General features: G+C 43.6%; 1 protein-coding gene across 1 annotated transcript; it reads left to right on the top strand.

The window, feature by feature from the left end:
* Window positions 1–23,058, top strand: LOC121874383 (transformation/transcription domain-associated protein-like; the record flags this gene model as incomplete). The annotated part of the gene is given in 12 exon segments (XM_042378512.1): window positions 1–114; window positions 1,903–2,135; window positions 11,675–11,849; window positions 12,077–12,308; window positions 15,214–15,307; window positions 16,596–16,811; window positions 19,200–19,284; window positions 19,287–19,384; window positions 19,749–19,892; window positions 21,992–22,133; window positions 22,457–22,647; window positions 22,894–23,058. Coding segments are annotated over 12 exon segments (1,889 nt in total), but the record flags the coding sequence as incomplete, so codon positions are not given.
* Window positions 23,059–23,084: the final 26 nt, after the last annotated feature.

Below are 23,084 nucleotides of genomic sequence, written 5' to 3'. Positions count from 1 at the left end.
TAATCATCAATTTGCTGAACCAAGTAGGACGTATGTTCCCCCAGGCTGTGTATTTTCCCATTAGAACACTGTACCTGACTCTCAAGATTGAACAGCGGGGCAGGATAAAGAGTGGTAGGTGGCCAGTTGATGTGTGAACAGTGAGGCAGGATAAAGAGTGGTAGGTGACAGTTGATGTGTGAACAGTGAGGCAGGATAAAGAGGGTAGAGACAGTTGATGTGAACAGAGGCAGGATAAAGAGTGGTAGGTAGTTGATGTGTGAACAGAGGCAGGATAAAGAGAGTGTGTTGATGTGAACAAGTGAGGCAGGATAAAGAGTGGTAGGTGCCATTGATGTGTGAAAGTGAGGCAGGAAAAAGAGTGGTAGGTACAGTTGATGTGGAACAGTGAGGCAGGATAAAGAGGTAGGCCAGTTGATGTTTGAACAGTGAGGCAGGATAAAGAGTGGTAGGTGGCAGTTGATGTGTGAACAGTGAGGCAGGATAAAGAGGTAGGTGGCCAGTTGATGTGAACAGTGAGGCAGGATAAAGAGGGGTAGGTGGAGTTGATGTGTGAACAGTGAGGCAGGATAAAGAGGTAGGCAGTTGATGTGAACAACTAGGCAGGATAAAGAGGTAGGTGGTGGCTGACAGAGAGGCAGGATAAAGAGGTAGGGGCCAGTTGATGTGAACAGTGAGCAGGAAAAGAGGTAGGCAGTTGAGTGTGAACAGGGCAGGATAAAGAGGTAGGCCAGGATGTGAACAGGAGCAGGATAAAGAGGAGAGGCCAGTTGATGTGAACAGGAGGCAGGATAAAGAGTAGGTGGCTGTGATGTGTGGCAGGATAAAGAGTGGTAGGTGGCAGTTGATGTGACAGGAGGCAGGATAAAGAGTGGTAGGTGGCCAGTTGATGTGAAACAGTGAGGCAGGATAAAGAGGTAGGCAGTTGATGTGTGAACAGTGAGGCAGGATAAAGAGTGGTAGGCCAGTTGGTGTGTGAACAGTGAGGCAGGATAAAGAGGTAGGTGGCTGATGATGTGAACAGTGAGGCAGGATAAAGAGGTAAGTGGCTGTTGATGTGAACAGGAGGCAGGATAAAGAGTGTAGGTGAAGTTGATGTGAACAGTGAGGCAGGAAGAGGTAGGGCCAGTTGATGTGGAACAGTGAGGGGATAAAGAGGGTAGGGCTAAAGGATGTGAACAGTGAGGCAGGATTAAGAGTGGAGGGGCTAGTTGGTGTGTGAACAGTGAGGCAGGATAAAGAGTGTAGGTGGCCAGTTGTGTGAACAGTGAGGCAGGATAAAGAGGTAGGTGGCCAGTTGATGTGTGAACAGCGGGGCAGGATAAAGAGTGGTAGGTGGCCAGTTGATGTGTGAACAGTGAGGCAGGATAAAGAGTGGTAGGTGGCCAGTTGATGTGTGAACAGTGAGGCAGGATAAAGAGTGGTAGGTGGCCAGTTGATGTGTGAACAGTGAGGCAGGATAAAGAGTGGTAGGTGGCCAGTTGATGTGTGAACAGTGAGGCAGGATAAAGAGTGGTAGGTGGCCAGTTGATGTGTGAACAGTGAGGCAGGATAAAGAGTGGTAGGTGGCCAGTTGATGTGTGAACAGTGAGGCAGGATAAAGAGTGGTAGGTGGCCAGTTGATGGGAGGGAGATACAGTGATACAAGGCTTTGTGTTTATATATTAATTACTAAAAGTTCTGGATGACTTAGTTGATGAGGTTATCTTGTGGGGGTAATGACTGTAAGGTAGACTTATACTGTGGGGCTGTAGATGAAGTTGTTTCACTTATAACCTTAATTTCTGTGTACTGTAGTTTGTCTTTAATATAATAATTGATAGATTAATTGAATATTTTGATTTAAAATTGTCAACTATTAGATGGGATCTGAGAATTACATGTTTGTGTTTGTTTTGACAGTAGATCCAGCTGCTGTAGCATCACAAAAAGCTCAACAGCAGAGTCAACAGCAGTCACAAACACAACAGACATCACAGCAGCAGCAGTCACAGCAGAGCGGCCAGCAGCAGGGAACTGAAACTGCTGGTTCGATCAAGGCTACAGAGCCTATGTGGCGGTGCTCACGCATCATGCACATGCAGAAGGAACTGCACCCTACTGTGTTGGCATCTCTGGAGGGTATTGTTGACCAGGTGTGTGTGTGTGTGTGTGTGGTGACTGTATGGTGTTATTATATAGTGTAGATGGTGACTGTGGCGGTGTGTTATATAGTGTGGATGGTGACTGTATGGTGTGTTATATAGTAGATGGTGACTAAGGGTGTGTTATATAGTGTGGATGGTGACTGGCAGGGCGAGAGTAGTGTAGATGGTGACTATGGTGTGTCATATAGTGTAGATGGTGACTATATGGTGTGTTATATAGTGTAGATGGTGACTATGGTGTGTTATATAGTGTAGATGGTGACTGTATGGTGTGTTATATAGTGTGGATGGTGACTGTATGGTGTGTTATATAGTGTGGATGGTGACTGTATGGTGTGTTATATAGTGTGGATGGTGACTATGGTGTGTTATATAGTGTAGATGGTGACTGTATGGTGTGTTATATAGTGTGGATGGTGACTGTATGGTGTGTTATATAGTGTAGATGGTGACTGTATGGTGTGTTATATGAGTGTGGATGGTGACTGTATGGTGTGTTATATAGTGTGGATGGTGACTGTATGGTGTTATATAGTGTAGATGGTGACTGTATGGTGTGTTATATAGTGTGGATAGTGACTGTATGGTGTGTTATATAATTAATGGATGGTGACTGGTGTTTAAACTGAATGGCTGTCCAATTAACCAGTCCGTTCACACACACATTTATATTAGGTTTAAATGTGAAACTAATGGTAGTTCCTTTGTTTTATTATAAAAGGTTGTAAATATAATTCCTGAGTGTATATCAACCGTAAGTCTCACTGTCTAGGAGTGAATGAGAAAGGGACGGCGTTTTATGTATGATAAACGTTTGGTCACGTCCTTTCGATATGAGTTGAGGTGAGCTACTGAAGCTTAGGGGCATCGCAGTGCGTGCTTACAGAAATGCTGAGCTATGGGTCTCGCCCTCTTGGGTAAGTTGCCCGCTCACGTGTCAATCTCATGTCTTACTCATAGACAGTGGAAAGTTACAGGGTGGTGAATCTGAATATAATATCTGATGTATTGACCCATTTATATAATACGTTCTGTTGATGAGACAGGGGCCTATTACATCGCTCGGTCACCTACCAGCCGAGCTCCGTGAGGCCTAAATAACTCACAGAGTACAGTACATCCTAGACAACCCTAACCATGTTATAAACAGATATGTAGACACTAAGCTGGGGAAATTACTGAAGGGGTATTCTCTACTACAGGGGACCTAGACTTTGTGTCGTACGGGTTAGTATGTTATGAACAATGTTGAATTTGGATGATACTGCCCAGTAATAACAGAACAGGAACATTATTGCCAGAATTAACAGAATAGAGGGAATCGTAAGACTTGGTAGTGCAAATTCCCGTGACAGGTAAAATGGCAAGTTATTATTCAAATCAGCAAAATGTGTCTCATTCAAGAAAGCTAACACTTTTAATTTCTCTGATACTATTTGAATATCCTTGATAGTGAAATTCATTATAGGAAGTGGAATTAAAGCAGACTTGAGTTTTCGATTTAACGCAAAATGTTGATGAGTAGGCAAGGTCCGTAATGTACTACAAGTGATTTCACAGTAATCAGGAGCCTTGTAATGCCCTTTCACAACTAGCTGCTTAACACCATTTTGGCATTTTAAAATTACAGTAGTGAGATTTGGAAAGAACAAATACTGCACATTGTGAAGGTGAGCATGGAACACAGTCTTTAGACTAACTGGCCTATAACTGCATTGCGCTAACGCTGTGCGTACATTTGGTTGTATGACTGCCAATTCACATATTCCATCTGCAGCAGGAATAAATGCAAACAATGTAGGCTGGACATACGTGTAGGTGTAGATAAGACGACTTACACCGTGACAGTACCTCAGAATCCTCTATTGATAACAATGAATATTCTTCATCTACTAAGAAAAGTTCTTTAGGCCTATCTAGGGTATACAGTGTGTCGTTCACAAACCAGGAGAAGGGTTCTAAATGCCATGCATTAAACTCATGTTGCCCTCGCATAGGAATGTGGATCAGAATTGCATTGTGCGTGAGGGTTGACTCCAACAGTGGGTAATGATATTGAACCTCATTGTCATTGAAAATAGGAGTTAAATGATACTGCAACTTGGCTATTTTTAAAGCTTCAAGAAGCGTCTGCACAGGCACAAGCTTCGCGTCCACACGTCCTATCCCGGCATCTACAATGCTGTCTATTAGTTCATTTTTAGAGGTTACAATTTTATGAACTGAAATTTCAGCAGCATGCAAATATTCTGTGAAGTAAAGGAGCCATTCTAACGTCGGGATTGCTTTCTGTAACCTAGTAACAATCCTCGAAACTTGGTTAGACTCCATTATGATTGCATTAACCTTTGATTCTAGAGCAGTAATCGCGTGAAAGGTTTGAGAAATAACACGATTCTGTTGAGATACAGCTTGAACGACAACGTTCATGAAACTATTGTCGAATTCATCGAAGCTGTGCTGAGACCATGAAGAATGTCCAATGCTGATTGTAGTTGGCCGTCGACGTTTTCCATCTGACGCGAAAGTACGAGTTAACTTCTACTCGCAGAACGTAGTTTCATACAATAGTCATTTGGGACATTTTGCTTCTGAACAGTCTGTAAGGATGTATCAATCACATTATCATCAACTTGAGGTAAGACATTTATCTGGGTCTTCTTCAGACGATCCGCGTGCACGACATCTGCGATCTGTGCATTAGGCTTCCATATTTTGAATTTGTTGCCTGCTTCTTTTGAGATTATGCGGAATGGACCAGAAAATTTCGCCGAAAGTTTGGAGTTCCTTTCAGGTACCTGTAACATAACAGCGTCCCCAACGTTCAGTGCGATAGGTTTAGCATGTTTATGCTGTTTGATGATCATTTCGGCGCGTGACGCCGCAGGCTGTGATCGTACTTGGTTATGAATTTCTGTAAAGACATGAATTTGTTTTGCCGCAAAATCATCCGTATTATATACCGGGTATGGCGCCTCTGTAAGGATGTCGTAAGGCAGACGTTTATCTGTGCCATAGACAATATAGTAGGGTGTTTTGCCCGTAGAGCTATTAACTGACCCATTAATCGACGCTGCAACCTGCGGTAACCAATCCTCCCATGCGTATTGAAAACCATTAACGATTGGACGCAGTATTTCTAGGATTTTACGATTGGTTCTTTCAACAAGGCCATTGGCCTGTGGATGATAAGCTGTCACAAAAGTTTGTTTAATTCCATATTGTAAACATATATGCTCTATTAGCTCATTCTTGAACTCTGTTCCATTATCAGAGAGTAGAACTTTAGGCGTAGTATATGGACATATGAGATTCATCACTAATGCATAGGCTACTGCTTCGGCCGTTTTGCTTTTTAGTGGGACCAAGACCACGAACCTGGAAAAATGATCCACACACACTAAGACGTATCCTGATCCCTGATGACTCATTGGGAGTTGTAACACATCAACAGCGACTGTGTCAAACGGACGGTCTGGTGTAGGATATTGTAGAATCGGGGCAGGTGATCCTGTTGATCTTTTATGTTGAGCACATGCCAAACAATTAGCTATGTGTAATTCTATGTCTTTCTTCATAGTGTTCCAGAAATACTTCTTCGTAAATCCGCTAAGCATTTATCACGACCTTGGTGACCTGCTTGTGGGACATCGTGGAACAATGTCATTACTGCTTTGCGCAACGTGTCAGGTACGACTATTTGAGACACATTACCCTCAGGAGATTTTCTCGTCCTATTGAGTATGTTATGTCGTAATTCAGACTGACTTAAGGGAAGAAATAACTTGGGGAGTTTAACATCCTCGCCCGATTCGAGAGCAAAAATAACAGCTGACCAATATGGGTCGCGTCGTTGCTCATCTTCCAGCTGCGAAAGAGTGAATGTTGATACAGGCATTACTGGTGCTATATTTCTTGACAGAGCGTCGGCGACAACATTCGCCCTCCCAGGTAAATACCTAAATTCGGGGTCAAACTCTTGAATTGTCAGATACCAGCGTGCTAATCTGCCTGATAAGTTTCTGCCATGGAACAGTTCGGTGACTGCCGCATGATCAGTAAAAACAGTTATCTTGTAGCCAAAGATAATGTCCTTGAACTTCTTAAGTGCCCACACAACGGCTAACGTTTCTAAATGCGTCGCCGAATAACGTGTTTCAGCATCGATTAGTTTGCGACTTGCAAATGCTATCACTCTAAACTTCCCACGCGTGTCCTCTTGCATGAGCACTGCTCCGACTCCAATTCCGGGAGCGTCAGTACAGAGAGTGAAAGGTTGAGTGTAGTCTGGGAATGCTAGAACCGGGGCATTGGTTAGCGCTGTCTTCAATGCCGTAATACTTTCCTCGTGTTCAGCATCCTATATAAACACTGCATCTTTTTTTTGAGCAACCTCGTTCGGGGCGATGCTAATGTTGCATAGTCCTTGATAAAGGAACGATTATAACCAGATAATCCGAGAAGGCTACGCACATGATCATTTGAGGTAGGACGCGGGAACTGAGATACAGCTTTGACTTTATCATTAACTGTGTGTATGCCCTCACCGTCAACTACATGACCAAGGAAATGGATTCTGGATTTTAAAAACTCGCACTTTGAGAGTTTTATTTTGAGTCCTGCTGTGGAAAGTTTGGCCAAAACTTCACGCAGTTTTATCAGATGGGAATCGGCGTCCTTACTGACTACTATTAGATCATCCAAATAAGCGCAGACTGTGTTACCAATTAGTCCGGCAAACAGGGTGTTGATCATTCTTTGAAATGTTAGTGGGGCATTTCTGAGACCAAATGGCATTCGTAGAAACTCAAAGTGGCCTAGAGGCGTGCTAAATGCCGTGATTTCTCGTGATTTTTCATCGAGTGGTATTTGCCAATACCCACTAAGCAAATCTAAGTTGCTAAATACCGCATTATCCTTGCCTAAGGATTGCAATATGTCGCTCAAGATAGGCATAGGGTACCTATCAGGGATTGTTTGATCATTGACGCGCCTGAAATCTATGACAGGGCGCCATCCACCATCCTTTTTCGGGACGAGGAATAATGGGCTATTAAAGGGGGATTTTGAGTGTCTAATGACATTCTCATCTAACATACCCTGTACCATATCTTGCACTACAGCGCGCTGGCTATGAGGTAGTCTATAAGCTGGTATGTAAATAGGGTTGGTTCCTTCCTTTAACGCTATATGATGGGATGTTAAATCTGTCTGACCTAGCGTTTCCCCTGGCAAGGCTACTATCTGTAGTCGGCAAGCAGCTCTAACAGGCGTGTCTTGCCCTGAGGATGATCGATCACCTTGACATGTGGTGCTATTTGATCTATCCTGGCCAGTCGAGTCTGTTGGCAATTCGCAACAATACCTCGAATTAGGAATTTATTTGGTTGCACTTCGACATTGCTGTGATATCTATAAAATCACACACATAACATCCTTTCTTTAATTTCTTGATAATGTGAAATTGCTCCCGCAATCCCGTAGACTTGTGTGTGTGTGTCCCACAGTAGACACAGCTGATTCCAAGGTCCGGTGATTGGGTCAATGCTCACAAAAATCCTGAGTACAGCAAACCGCCGCTAATTGTTACACAACGTCATCCACAACACCATACCTCAGAATGCTGAGACCATCTCTCAGACCGGATGTGTCATCATCACTAGGGTGGGTGCTGGGTGCTGGTAACTGGGGGTTGTTCACGCCATACGAAAGAATTTTGTTGACAGGATGTTGATTGATGAGCAGTCACAACAACTGCAGTCACGTCCTGTCACACCCTGGGCAGTGAACGAATCATTTGCAGAAACTAATGTTCACTTTAGCTCACAGGATTTTTGCGTTGGTGAATTCCTCATTCTGGTAATGGAGAGTACTCTTCAACATTGCAGGTACTATCTTCCAACTCTTGCTGCTGTAATCACGCTGGGAAGGTGTGTGGTTGAGGTCGAGAGATATCTCTGACGCATGATCCGCCTTCCTCTTAATAGGATTGGTAGACAACACCTTCGTCCTAGCGGTGAGCATAGGTTCAGAATGACTCATTGCTGTGTAGGAAACACCTTTAAACGTAACACTATTATTACGTGGATGAACATCTATCATGTTCTTTCGAAGAGTTGGTAGACCAAGTAACCCGTCAGCTGGCAAATTGAACTGCTGAACTATATAAAAGTCCGCGTAGAAGGGCGTACCACGTCTTGAGAATCTGAGTGGTAACGTCACCATTCCTTTGATGCTCAGCTGAGTACCTGAAACTCCTTCGAGCTCAGCGTTACTAGGCCTCCATTTGAATTTGCGGTGAGGGAATTTACGTTGTAACTCGTGATATGATGTCAAGGCCAATACATTAGCGCAAGCACCTGTGTCTATATCAAGAGCCAATCTGGTATTATCCACTCTCACCGGCACTGACAACACTTCCACTTTTCTAAGCGCCGCTATTAATGAGGCCGCTATAGAAGTGCTGTGAGGAGGGGCGGGAATTACCCTATCTATCCCTCTCCTTGCTGTAGTGTGCGCTGGTCTTCCCCCGATGACTTGTCCTGGGGACGTTTCTGCTTGCGCCTATACGACACCTCCGTTTCACTTAGGTCCACTCCCCTAGCTTTTATTAGTATATCGCACTCATGTGAACTATGAGATGTCGATTTGTGAAGAGCGCACCATTTGCGCGCTGTCTGGGTAGGAGGAGGAGGTGCTGCTTTAGCTCCCTCTCTGTTTGACCTTGAGAATGGCTTTGCACCGGGTGTGGCTTTATTTGCACTATTACCTCGGAGCTGAAAACAATCTTCCATTACGTGGCCACGTTTATTACAATGTGCGCATCGTAACGATGTTTTCTGTTTATATGTTAGGCGGGGAGGAGCGATCGGAGCTAAGTGTGTCGCATAAGGAGTCTGGGAGTGAGGCATCTGTGGCATCTGAGACTGCTGGGGTTGTGGTGACGTCACTGAGGGTTGCGCCAGTAAGGGGCCCGTAGCCTGGGGACAGAGCTTGTTTGCGTATTCCACCATATCCAAGGGTGGTTCATACTGTACTTCCTGTGCCCGGCTATATAAGGGAACACGGACGGAAAGAAGAAAACTTATTAGTTCTATCAATATTTCCACATTTTCTGGCGGCATATCACCCCATGAGTTGTACCAGCCTGATGACCGGAAGGTCGCTTGCATGTCCTGGCGAACCTCGCCCGCGATGTCAACAGCGTCAACGGGTGTTTCGTTTCGTATACCTGGAATACAGCGATCCAACCATCTGAAGATCCATTGCAGTTGGCCCAGCTGTGACCTACCCCCAAAAATCCCAATTAGCGTTCGCTTGAACTTTTCATAGTCAGGGCTTTGTAAACCAAACGCATTTAAACGACTGCCTGCATAGGAACCCTGCGTTATATGGGAACGTACATATGCTTTCTTTTCTTCGTCAGTCGTTATGTGACTATTGCGCATGCTATCTTCACATGCACGAATAAAATGTGCGACCCTATAATCGTCTTGTCCCGTGAAATTTCGAACATAATCGCCGCGCTGCATGATATTAATGACATTATCAGCTTTAGGTGTGGTATTAGTAATGGTGTGAGGGTTAGACGAAGCCATTTTAGTGTTAGTATTAAGCAAATTAGTATTCTTACTCTTAACAGAAGGCTGGGTTAATAAGGTTGTTACCGATTTAGCAACAGACACACTATCACCTGTAACAGGGGTAACTGCTTTAGTATACTTAGGTGAGGTACTATAGTGATTACCAGACCGTAGGGTACGACGGTTTAAGTCGTCAAATGATTCGTCTATAACTTTCTCACTACTTCCTACCGACTCATTTAACTGTGTTCCATACTCAAAATCTATGTCAGTCTGGGCTTGATCATTGATGAGTTGGTTATCAGCAAATAGTTGCGCTAGGCGTTCGATTTCATCTACATTAGACATGGGAAACTTAGAAATTATCTATTAGCCCCCTTGGGTCAATGAATACTTAACAGTAAGTAGATCACTTGCCTCTCATTTACAAGACAAATGAATATTAATTGTAGTTAATTTTTAAACTATCAATAAGAAGACAGACACTTACAAACTACTGTAAATTATAGGATTTCAATACATTAATCTTACATTCGACACTTTATCATTGAAATAATCCTATCCGACGAACCTATTGGTGTGAAGATATCTCTCGAACGTGTTCATGTGTGTAGAACTATGTAATTTAAATACCTATTTATACAGAGTAGTACGTCTGTATAGAAAATGTGATCCTTCAAGAGTTCTGAGTGGAGTGGTGGGTGGAGTGGTGGGTGTTGCCTCTTCCTAGGATGCGTGCGCCGCTGCTGGTTTCCTTGGCAACGAGATGACGCTTCTGCTTTGGTGAGAGACGAGTCCACTTGATTTAGGTGAGTTCCTCCTCCGGCGATCAGAAAACAGATGATTGGTTATCACACTGGTCGTTCGCTGGCGAAAACTGCCGTGTGCCAAATCTTTACAGTCCACGTATATATGGAGATCTGTATGATGACACCGGAATTCGTAATTCGCGCTGACGACACAACAATACTGCTCAGCTGCTAGTGAAATACCAATTGAATTCCAGGTTACGAAACTGTTGTTCAACACTGCAACACTGTAATGTCTAGGGAATGCTGAGTGGAGTCTATCTCAACCGGCTCAATCTGGATATGTACCAACAGGCTGTAATATTTGTATATTACGAATTCTGCACGTATTTGTATGTGACAGAGATAAGGAGCGCTCACTAAATATCGTCTCAATACGGGATATAGTTTTAAACACTCGGATTATGTAACGCGTCACTGCTGTGTGTTTTCTTGTTTTTCACAAAACACAGACGGATGATACGACTACCAGTTTGAAGAATCCGTACACACCGCTTGCCACCTATATGAATCGGCTGCTTGTCCAATTAACCAGTCCGTTCACACATATTTATATTTGGGTTTTAAGTAACGAAACCCAAACGGTAGTTCCTTTGTTTTATTATAAAAGGTTGTATATATAATTCCTGAGTGTATATCAACCGTAAGTCTCACTGTCTAGGAGTGAATGAGAAAGGGACGGCGTTTATGTATGATAAACGTTTGGTCACGTCCTTTCGATATGAGTTGAGGTGAGCTACTGAAGCTTAGGGGCATCGCAGTGCGTGCTTACAGAAATGCTGAGCTATGGGTCTCGCCCTCTTGGGTAAGTTGCCCGCTCACGTGTCACTCTCATGTCTTACTCATAGACAGTGGAAAGTTACAGGGTGGTGAATCTGAATATAATATCAGATGTATTGACCCATTTATATAATACGTTCTGTTGATGAGACAGGGGCCTATTACAAGCTTGACATTCCTTCACCTCATCGGTTTTTTAACCATGGAGGTGATCAGGGGAGAGGAAGGCTCTCTCTCTCTCTCTCTCTCTCTCTCTCTCTCTCTCTCTCTCTCTCTCTCTCTCTCTCTCTCTCTCTCTCTCTCTCTCTCTCTCTCTCTCTCTCTCTCATTTATTAGCAGCTACTCTCTTCACCAGATGGTGTGCTTCAGGGAGTACTGGGATGAGGTAGTGCTGCGGCAGCTCCGACAAGCTCTGGCCAAGTGTTATGCTGTTGCCTTTGAGAACTCTGGAGCAGTGTCAGAAGCGAACATAACACCTCACACCCTCTCCTTTGTTAAGAAACTTGTCTCAACCTTTGGTATTGGCATTGGTAAGTTAGGTGAAACAAATTATTGTAACACTCGATTCAGCCATATAATCTTATAATCACACTCCATAACTTGACAGCTATTACCCATTGAGTAAATATCAAGGAGTCGCCTGTAACACTGAATGCTGCCATCTTGAAGTGGCGTTAACGCGATAAAGTAAACTTTTACGGCGTTGTAGACGCGATGTTGCATTTAATGATGGCCCTCTGATCATTTGGCTCTCCAGAAAACATCAGCAGTTCGGTGAGTGGCGGAGGACAGTATGCGAGTGCTGCCTCCGAATCCCTGGCCCGCCGTGCCCAGGCCACCGTCCAGGATCCAGTGTTCCACAAGATGAAGGGACAGTTCACCACAGACTTTGACTTCTCCCAGCTGGGAGCCATGAAACTCCATAACCTTATACACAAACTCAAGAAATGGATCAAGATTTTGGAAGCAAGAGTAAAGCTGTTGCCCAAGTGAGTAGTGTACCATCTGTGAGTGAGTAGTGTACCATCTGTGAGTGAGTAGTGTACCATCTGTGAGTGAGTAGTGTACCATCTGTGAGTGAGTAGTGTACCATCTGTGAGTGAGTGGTGTACCATCTGTGAGTGAGTAGTGTACCATCTGTGAGTGAGTGGTGTACCATCTGTGAGTGAGTAGTGTACCATCTGTGAGTGAGTGGTGTACCATCTGTGAGTGAGTGGTGTACCATCTGTGAGTGAGTGGTGTACCATCTGTGAGTGAGTGGTGTACCATCTGTGAGTGAGTAGTGTACCATCTGTGAGTGAGTAGTGTACCATCTGTGAGTGAGTAGTGTACCATCTGTGAGAGTGAGTGGTGTACCATCTGTGAGTGAGTAGTGTACCATCTGTGAGTGAGTGGTGTACCATCTGTGAGTGAGTGGTGTACCATCTGTGAGTGAGTGGTGTACCATCTGTGAGTGTACCATCTGTAGTGTACCATCTGTGGTGAGTGGTGTACCATCTGTGAGTGAGTGGTGTACCATCTGTGAGTGAGTAGTGTACCATCTGTGAGTGAGTAGTGTACCATCTGTGAGTGAGTGGTGTACCATCTGTGAGTGAGTAGTGTACCATCTGTGAGTGAGTAGTGTACCATCTGTTGGCACCATCTTGGTCTGGTAACACTTCATCATTATGTCAGTGGGTAACACTTCATCATTATGTCAGTAGGTAACACTTCATCATTGGCCATGTCAGTAGGTAACACTTCATCATTGGCCATGTCAGTAGGTAACACTTCATCATTGGCCATGTCAGTAGGTAACACTTCATCATTGGCCATGTCAGTGGGTAACACTTCATCATTATGTCAGTAGGTAACACTTCATCATTGGCCATGTCAGTAGGTAATACTTCATCATTGGCTATGTCAGCGTAACACTTCATCATTGGCCATGTCAGGTAACACTTCATCATTGGCCATGTCAGTGGGTAACACTTCATCATTGGCCATGCTCAGTAGGTAACACTTCATCATTGGCTGCGTCAGTGGGTAACACTTCATCATGTCAGTAGGTAACACTTCATCATTGGGCGTCAGTGGGTAACACTTCATCATTGGCCATGTCAGTGGGTAACACTTCATCATTGGCCATGTCAGTAGGTAACACTTCATCATTGGCCATGTCAGTAGGTAACACTTCATCATTGGCCATGTCAGTGGGTAACACTTCATCATTGGCCATGTCAGTAGGTAACACTTCATCATTGGCCATGTCAGTAGGTAACACTTCATCATTGGCCATGTCAGTAGGTAACACTTCATCATTGGCCTTACAGTGGGTTTGACGGCCATGCGGTGAAGGTGGCCCTTGGGTTGGTCGTCCTCGTTAATATGAGGGCCAACCATTAGTGTGTGTGTGAGCGCTTTTTACGTCGACCTTGACAGTGTGCTAACCTCTGTCCCCAGAGAAGATAAGGTTTTGCTCCTTGGTGACTTCACTGCCAGAGTTGGCAGAGATGCTAACATTTGGCAGGGAGCCATAGGGAGAAATGGACTAGCCAAGTGTAATCCCAACGACCTACTCCTCCTCAGCAGGGGTTAAACAAGGGCGTGTACTGGCACCAACTCTCTTTTCCATTTTCTTAGCTGCCTTCCTTACTTATGCCAGTGCCAATTTAGCCGCGGGGTGGACATCCAGGTAGGAACAAAGGTGTCGGCAGATTCCAATACTGAACTTCAGTATGGAGACGACCTTACCCTTGATGCTCACACCAAACCAGACCTACAGGAGATCGTGAACACCTACACAGATGCATATGCACACTTCAGCCTTGAGGTGAATGTACAGAAGACTCAGATTCTCTTTCAACCTGCCCCTGGTTCAGCCACACCTCCACCATCCATTCAGCTTAATGGTACTTCCCTCTCTAATGTTGCCCACTTTTGGTATCTCGGCTCAGAACTGTCCACCACTGCGGACATCGATGAAGAGATTCAGCATTGGATCAGATGTGCATCTCAAACCTTTTGCAGGCGCCGTACCCATGTCTGCAGCTGCATATCGAGCAGTGGTCTTCCCCAACCTGCTATATGGCAGCGAGACATGGGTCACATACAGGAGGCACCTCAAAGCACTTGAAAACTTTCACCAACGTAGTCTACGTTCCATCCTCCGAGTTTGCTGGGAAGTCAAGAGAACAAATGCCAGTATTCCCGCTAACACCAACTGTAGGAGCATTGAGGCTACCATTATCCATGAACAACTACGCTGGACTGGCCATGTTACCCACATGGACGACAGTACACTGCCAAAGCAGCTACTTTACAGTCGCCTAACGAATAGTAAACATAATGCCGGCAGGCAACTGAAAAGGTATAAGGATAGTCTCAAGACAAACCTGAAAAAGTGTCAAATCGACCCCCTCATCTGGGAGACAATTGCTCCACACCGTAACGCTTGGAGGAGCACCACACGAGAAAGTGTCAATTACAAGGTACTTTCGAGTTAGCCCGACTGCAATCCAAGATGGACAAGCGCCAACGCCGCAAAGACACTGCCGCTGACCCTCCTGCTCTAGATGTAGCCCTCCACACGTGCAACATCTGTGAATGACTCTGTCGGTACCGTCTCGATCACTTTATTGTGTGTGTGTGTGTGTGACATAGTGAGGGGAGAAGAGAAGGCCAGGGTACCTTATGTATGTATGTGAATGGTGTTCTCTATTGATAAACAATTTCTGAGAATATTCTTTACTTGGTGAAACTATTGTTCATTGTCTAGTCAAGTTTATGAGATTTGATTTTTCAAAATTTTTTTTTTAATTATCATTGGTGTGAAGTTTTTGACTTGAGGCATTTTTGTCTTGTAAGAACTTTATTAAAAATGGTTATGTTAACAAGAGTAAAATTTTGTGACAGGTGGTTCCTGATAGAAGAGAAGTGTCGCTACCTCAGCAACTTTAGTCTTCAAACTGCGGAGGTTGAGCTGCCTGGAGAGTTCCTGTTACCAAAGGTACTGTACTGTGTTGCTCTACTGACCTGGGTAATGGATCCAGGAGTTGTCCCCTCAAGGCCCACAGTGTTCATCCAGGTGTTAATTGTCCGTGGCCAAAACTCCGGGAATCATTACATATGTGTTGTGGTCTATTATACAACATGGGTAGTTCACATCTGGTTGTTTTTTATTTATGCAAATGATTACAAACTTGCAAGGTTAGGTGAGCTCCCTGAATTAGTGGAGTACAGTACTTGTTCTTACTTCAGGTTCAAGAGCTCCCCATGTACCAAGTGCTGATAAGACCTGATGCTTAAACAGTTATTCCTCTATCTGTTGGTCTGTTTATTATTATTCTCCCTCTTATACCGGGGTGAGTCAAGGGATAGAGATATGGGGACGGAGCGAGTGAGATAATGTATGTGTGTGTTTACTCTACCACCTACACATTATATTGGGTAAAGGTTTGAAAGAGTTACTTATTCTCTGCTTGCTGCTGTAGTAGAATTATTCTCCTTTGGTAAGTACAATCCTTTCACAGCAGCAGCCTCAATATCTATCGGATTTATTGCAGTCACTTCACACAATGTAGTGTCACCCATCAACAGCATAAGCCTCCTGGATAATGACACACACACACACACACACACTCTTTATATGGGTCAGTTGTGTTACCCTCCTCAAGACACTGTTATGTGCACCTCTTATGATCCATTACATACACAGTAAATGAAAGATGTCAAATAAAAGTACTGAACTGTTCAGCTGCCATTTCAGATATCATATGTTAATAGTCATCTTTGCACTAAGACAACAATCATCATCAGGTTTTGTGACCATTTTCCATGATTTTTGTGGATTAGTCAGGATTACTTGATGGCAGTTCTTCATGCTGCAGGGTCTCTTGTAGCCATTCTCATCAGGGTTTCATCTTGGGCTACTCCTGATTCTCCACATTAAACACATGTTTCTCTTGACCTGTTCCTCTCTCCAAACCATCTCGGCCTCACCAATATCCAGCTGCCCTCTCAGCTCTGCAGAGGGTTTCCTGTCTTTGAGTATCACATTACACATCCACCTCACCATTCTCACTACAGCACTCTCAAGTCACACCTCTGTAACTGTCCATGTTTCAATACCACACAACATCACTCTTCTCACACACAGAGAAGGTCCTCCACCGTATGGAAAGGCGACGTTCCTCTTAACTCCCTCCACCCACTTTTGACTTTTGCACAATGTAGTAAATTATCTGTTTTTAATCAAGCTATTATGTAATAGTTAACAAATTTATTTTCCCTTACAGCATTCCCACTATTACATCCGAATTGCACGCTTCATGCCGCGTGTCGACATCGTCCAAAAACACGGAACCGCCGCCAGACGTCTCCATATACGGGGTCACAACGGCCGAGTGTATCCCTACCTGGTGGTGAACGACTACTCCCTGAGTGACGCTCGGCGGGAAGAACGAGTCCTGCAGCTACTGAGGATGTTGAACCACTTCTTCGCCAAACAAAAGGTCTGAGTCTTGAGAGGTGGTGTAGGTGTCAGCATCACGTTCACATATTGAGAGCCACATGTTATTAGTAGCCTCACGTGTTATTAGTAGCCACACGTGTTATTGAGAGCCACACATGTTATTAGTAGCCACACATGTTATTAGTAGCCTCACATGTTATTAGTAGCCACACATGTTATTAGTAGCCACACATGTTATTAGTAGCCTCACATGTTATTAGTAGCCACACATGTTATTAGTAGCCACACATGTTATTAGTAGCCACACATGTTATTAGTAGCCACACATGTTATTAGTAGCCACACATGTTATTAGTAGCCACACATGTTTACGTGTTATTGAGAGCCACACATGTTACATGTTATTAGTAGCCACACATGTTGTTAGTAGCCTCCACACATGTTATTAGTAGCCACATGATGAGCCACACATGTTAGCCTCACGTGTTGAGGCCACACATGTTATTAGTAGCCACACATGTTATTAGTAGCCACACATGTTATTAGTAGCCTCACGTGTTATTGAGAGCCACACATGTTGTGTGTACACATGTTATTAGTAGCCACACATGTTATTAGTAGCCTCACGTGTTATTGAGAGCCACACATGTTATTAGTAGCCACACATGTTATTAGTAGCCACACATGTTATTAGTAGCCACACATGTTATTAGTAGCCTCACGTGTTATTGAGAGCCACACATGTTATTAGTAGCCACACATGTTATTAGTAGCCACACATGTTATTAGTAGCCACACGTGTTATTGAGAGCCACACATGTTATTAGTAGCCACGATCTGTTGTTAGTAATACATAGCATGTTATTAGTAGCCACGTGTTATTAGTAGCCACATGACATTAGTAGCCTCCGCGTGTTATTAAGCACACATGTTGTGTATACACACAATATTATGTGTGCATATTTATTAGTAGCCACACGTATTATTGGCCTCAAGTATTGAGAGCCACACATGTTATTAGTAATACACATGTTATTAGTATTTATTAGTAGCCATATGTTATTAGTAGCACACATGTTATTAGTAGCCACACATGTTATTAGTAGCCACACATGTTATTAGTAGCCACACATGTTATTGAGAGCCACACATGTTATTAGTAGCCACACGTGTTATTGAGAGCCACACATGTTATTAGTAGCCACACATGTTATTAGTAGCCACACATGTTATTAGTAGCCTCACGTGTTATTAGTAGCCACACATGTTATTAGTAGCCTCACGTGTTATTAGTAGCCACACATGTTATTAGTAGCCACACATGTTATTAGTAGCCACACGTGTTATTGAGAGCCACACATGTTATTAGTAGCCACACATGTTATTAGTAGCCACACATGTTATTGAGGAGCCACACATGTTATTAGTGGCGGGCACATGTTATTCAGTAATACACATGGTATTAGTAGCCTCACATGTTATTAGTAGCCTCACGGTTATTGAGAGCCACACATGTTATTAGTAGCCACACATGTTATAGTAGCCACACATGTTATTGAGAGCCACATGTTATTAGTAGCACACATGTTATTAGTAGCCACACATGTTATTAGTAGCCACACATGTTAAGTTACACATGTTATTAGTAGCCACATATATTAGTAGCCACACATGTTATTAGTAGCCACACATATTAGTAGCCACACATGTTAGTAGCCACACATGTTTTGAGAGCCACACATGTTATTGAGAGCCACACATATTAGCTACACATGTTATTAGTAGCCACACATGTTATTAGTACTACACATGTTATTAGTACTACACATGTTATTAGTAGCCACACATGTTATTAGTACACACATGTTATTAGTAGCCACACATGTTATTAGGTACACATGTTATTGAGAGCCACACATTTATTAGTAGCCTCACATGTTATTGAGAGCCACACATGTTATTAGTAGCCACACATGTTATTAGTAGCCACACATGTTATTAGTAGCCACACATGTTATTGAGAGCCACACATGTTATTAGTAGCCACACATGTTATTGAGAGCCACACATGTTATTGAGAGCCACACATGTTATTAGTAGCCACACATGTTATTAGTAGCCTCACATGTTATTGAGAGCCACACATGTTATTGAGAGCCACACATGTTATTGAGAGCCACACATGTTATTGAGAGCCACACATGTTATAGATAGCTACACTGTCTCTCAAGGCCTGGGAGCAGTTTTGTGTGTGTGTGTGAGAGGAATGACCTACCCTAGTACCCTCCCCACCTCACCATATACTACCTCACCTCACCCTACCCCACCTCACCCTACCCCACCTCACCCTACCCCACCTCACCCTACCCCACCTCACCCTAACCAATGATGACATGTTTACCTTACAACTGCTCTTATCGTCCCCCAGGAAACAAGTCGTCGGCTGGTGAACTTGAGTGTGAGCAGAGTAGTGGCTGTGTCCCCTCAGATGAGACTGGTGGAGGATAATGTGTCCCTTCCCTGTTGGATATATACAAGTTGAGGTGTGCCAAGAGACAGCCTGAGCCTGACACTCCAGTTACCAGATATTATGAGAGGCTGGCAGCTGTGCAGGTAATATATCTCTCTCTCTCAGGTATAGTAATTTACCTGTGGTGAAGACAGCATAGTCCAGCAGGTACAGTATATGTCACACTCGGGCAGTGACATATACCCAATTATTGTATACCCAGACAATTTAACATTTATTTACATATCATAAAACTAGACTAAAGTTCTTATCTTCTGGCCCCAGTGTCATTATAATTGTGCAGTAATTTATTGATTATACCCAGAAAATAAGTCATACCAACATTAAACACAATTACAGTATCTCCCAAAATAATTTGTGTATATTTGCCACTGTTCCTCCCAAGTGATGTTACTAAGGTGCAGGTGGACGACTCATCGCATGTTATAATGTTTTACCAACTTTCAGGCACGTGGCTCCCAGGCGTCTCACCAAGTGCTGCGGGACATAGTGAAGGAGGTGCAGACGGCGATGGTGCCCAGGACCATGCTGCGAGACTGGGCTTTGACCACCTACCCTAACCCTACCCATTATTGGACCTTCAGAAAGATAGTGAGTATGCAGTACTTATCTCAACACTTTCTGGGGCATTTAATCACCGGACAAGTAGTCGCTGGTTCAGTATTAACCCAACCTAACCTAACCCAACTTATTCTGACCATGGCTTCATTGCCTCCAATATAAGGATATTATTATCAAAATTTTATAAGTATGTCAGTGTTCAGGAGACCGACGGTGAGGAAACATCCGCCCAAAGTCCCAACACTCCTCCTGGTGAGGGACATGACAGAGTGTACCCACCATCCTTGTGGCTAGGCTGTGATATATCTTAACCCAACTTGGTAGGTACTGTACTTAATCCCAACTTTGTCCCAGATGGGTTCAGTAATTAGTGACTTTTGGTCTTGTACGTACATTGTATCGGACCCCTCCATCCTCTAGAAGAAGCCATCAGGGTTGCATCTTCGTGGTGTAGATTAATATAACCTTTTTCTTTTCTATTTTTAATTTCTTTCTATTCTTATTTTTTCGCCCCCTAGACCCCGTTGCTAGGGTCGATGATCTGTGCCCAGATGGGCTGTTCCCCGAAAAAAAAAAGGTAAAAAGCCAACACATTACCCCAGTTGAAAGGTCACTCCTTGCACTAACTAAGACAGGCAGGAATGGGAATGACTAACCTGGAGTAGCTTGTTGCCACTGTACATCAGCTCACAGCAGCCCTCACTGAGCACATAGTCGCTCAAAATGCAACAAGTGAGGTAGACACTAACGAACTACACAAAATTTGACGTTCCTTCACGACCCTAAGTGAATAACTTCAACAACTGTCAGAGACCGTAGCTGTAGTGCAAGAGATGGGCGTCTCAAACTGGCTAACAAATCTACTGATGAAAGCAAAGAGCTTCAACTTCAACAAGCAAGAATTAACAGATGCCACTGCTGCAAGGTATGGTGGGCCAGTGCGCGTGTGGAACATCCTACGACATCAGCCATGCTGTGGTGGGTAATAAGAGAACTTTTGTATGTGTGAGGCACGATGAAGTAATGGGCCTCACAGCGAATATGCTGAAGGAAATATACCACAATGTCACTGTGGGACCAACCTTCCTCCCATTGGAGAAGTGAGCGCTTCCTCCACATGACTGCCAACCAAGCCCCTGTGGACGTCAGTGCTTGCGGATTTGGGACGTGGGGACAGCGAGCCTTCTATGACATCAGGATCTTTGATCCCATGGTGGCATGTCACCGTGACCTGTCTCGAGGCTGCACACAGGAAGAATGAGAACAACAAGAACAGTGTATGCAAAGAGAATCCAAAACATAGACTGAGGCAACTTCACTCCTCTGTGTTCACAACATCAGCTGGGATGGGATCTAATGCAAGGTGCTTCTATGCCAGACTGGCTGAAGTGATATTATGATATTAGAATAGAAGCAGCATCCCAGAAGCTATGACACGGCCTCGTTGAGATGTGTCCTATCCTTCTCCTTACTCAGGTCTACTCTACTGTGTCTCAGTAAGGCAACAAGTCACAGACATTGACTGTGAAGCAATAGTCACAGAATACGGCATAAATCTGGGCTTAACTAACTCAGCTGGGTTAGATACCTTTGTATTATGATAAGAGAATGGTGGTGAAGATGCAGTTATAAGGAGAGGCTGGAGGCCAGTTAAAAAGGTAATAATAACAGTAGAAGTATCAATAGTAGTAATACAGAGTAGAAGAAGTAGTATTATCAGTACCTGTAGTAGTTCACAGTATCACTGGTAGTAATAGTACCAGTGTGGAAGTGTATCTCAGTAAAAGAAGGTTTTTTTTCTTCATGATGATAAAGACATTTGCCACCTCAAGTAGAGTACAGTACAGTAGTGTATCATAGGACTGTTTAAACCATGTAGGGATTATTTTTCCTGCTTTATGATGGATGTCAGTAAAAACAAAGGCACACGAGTTTCTCTGAACTGTTCAGTAAAATTGTCTGATATATTTACTATTGAAGATCATCACTACTCAGAATTTTTTGTGGATTTATTAATGATATGAATAATTTTTTTGGATTTTGGCTAAACTTTTTCATTTTTGGTAAGAAAGATGTCGGTTTGGAATAGTATGGGAGCCACAGTACTGTATTTATGTCTTGTGTTACAGCTGACTGTACAACTTGCCCTCATTGGTTTGATGGAGTACCTGTTGCACCTGACCAAACTCTATCCAGACATGATGTATGTTCATCAGGACTCAGGACTCATCAATGTTGCATATTTTAAGTTCAACATTGATGATGCTAAAGGTTTGTGTAACAATTGTTTGATAGTCAAGTTGTATGTCCTTCTCTTTTAGTACAGGTGAAGGTTGCTGCTGGTGAGTGGATACAGAGTGCAGTCTCAAGTAACCTGTTATGTATAACTTGTGTGTAGAGGTCACTGTCATGTATGTATATCTTGTGTGTAGAGGTCACTGTCATGTATGTATAACTTAGGTAGAGGTCACTGTCATGTATGTATAACTTGTGTACACTGACAGGAAAATTATAACTTAATGTATTTGATGTTGTTAATATATACAGTACAGTACAGTATAGTTTTCATCAAACTTCACCATCAACATTTTCAGGTGAGCTGGATGGTAACCGTCCAGTACCATTCAGACTGACACCAAACCTGGCTGAGCTTGTAACAACTATAGGAGTATCTGGGCCCTTCATCATGGTCCATGGTGGCCACTGCTCGCCTGGCCACGCTGCCTTCAAGGTTAACGCCCTCCTTCGAGCCATAATGAGAGATGAAATAATATCTTGGCACAAGGTAAGTTTGGGCCTTGGTTTTTCTTAAAGTGTGATGGTGTGGAGGAGAGCACAGGGTGGCAGCACCTGGTGTAGGTTGCAAAATGTCACACTCAACAGTTTTTACTTTATAAACATCTTATTTATCTGTTACCACCATAACATAGTGTTAATGTCAAGTATGGCAGAGAGAATTTTACCTTGGCTCACATGTTGGTGCCAGTGTGTTGAACACAAAAGGTTATGGACTAACACTTCATTGAAGCAGTTCTCCTCCATATTCCGGCAGCAGCGCCACGAAGGGAACACCCAGGAGGGCACACAAGGGTCAGGAACCATGGAGGGGGAGGCTCTCATCACCAGGGTTAACAAGGCTGTGGCGGCCATCACCACTCAGATACAGTCTCTTGCCTCCAGTGATGCAGACAGTAAGGTGAGAATATTATCTTTCTTATTTAG

Source organism: Homarus americanus, unplaced genomic scaffold, assembly GCF_018991925.1.
Source record: "Homarus americanus isolate GMGI-L3 unplaced genomic scaffold, GMGI_Hamer_2.0 scaffold1083, whole genome shotgun sequence".
In the NCBI taxonomy this organism is placed as follows: domain Eukaryota; kingdom Metazoa; phylum Arthropoda; class Malacostraca; order Decapoda; family Nephropidae; genus Homarus; species Homarus americanus.
Note: the sequence above shows the minus strand (reverse complement) of the source record. Positions and strands in the feature narration are given on the sequence as shown.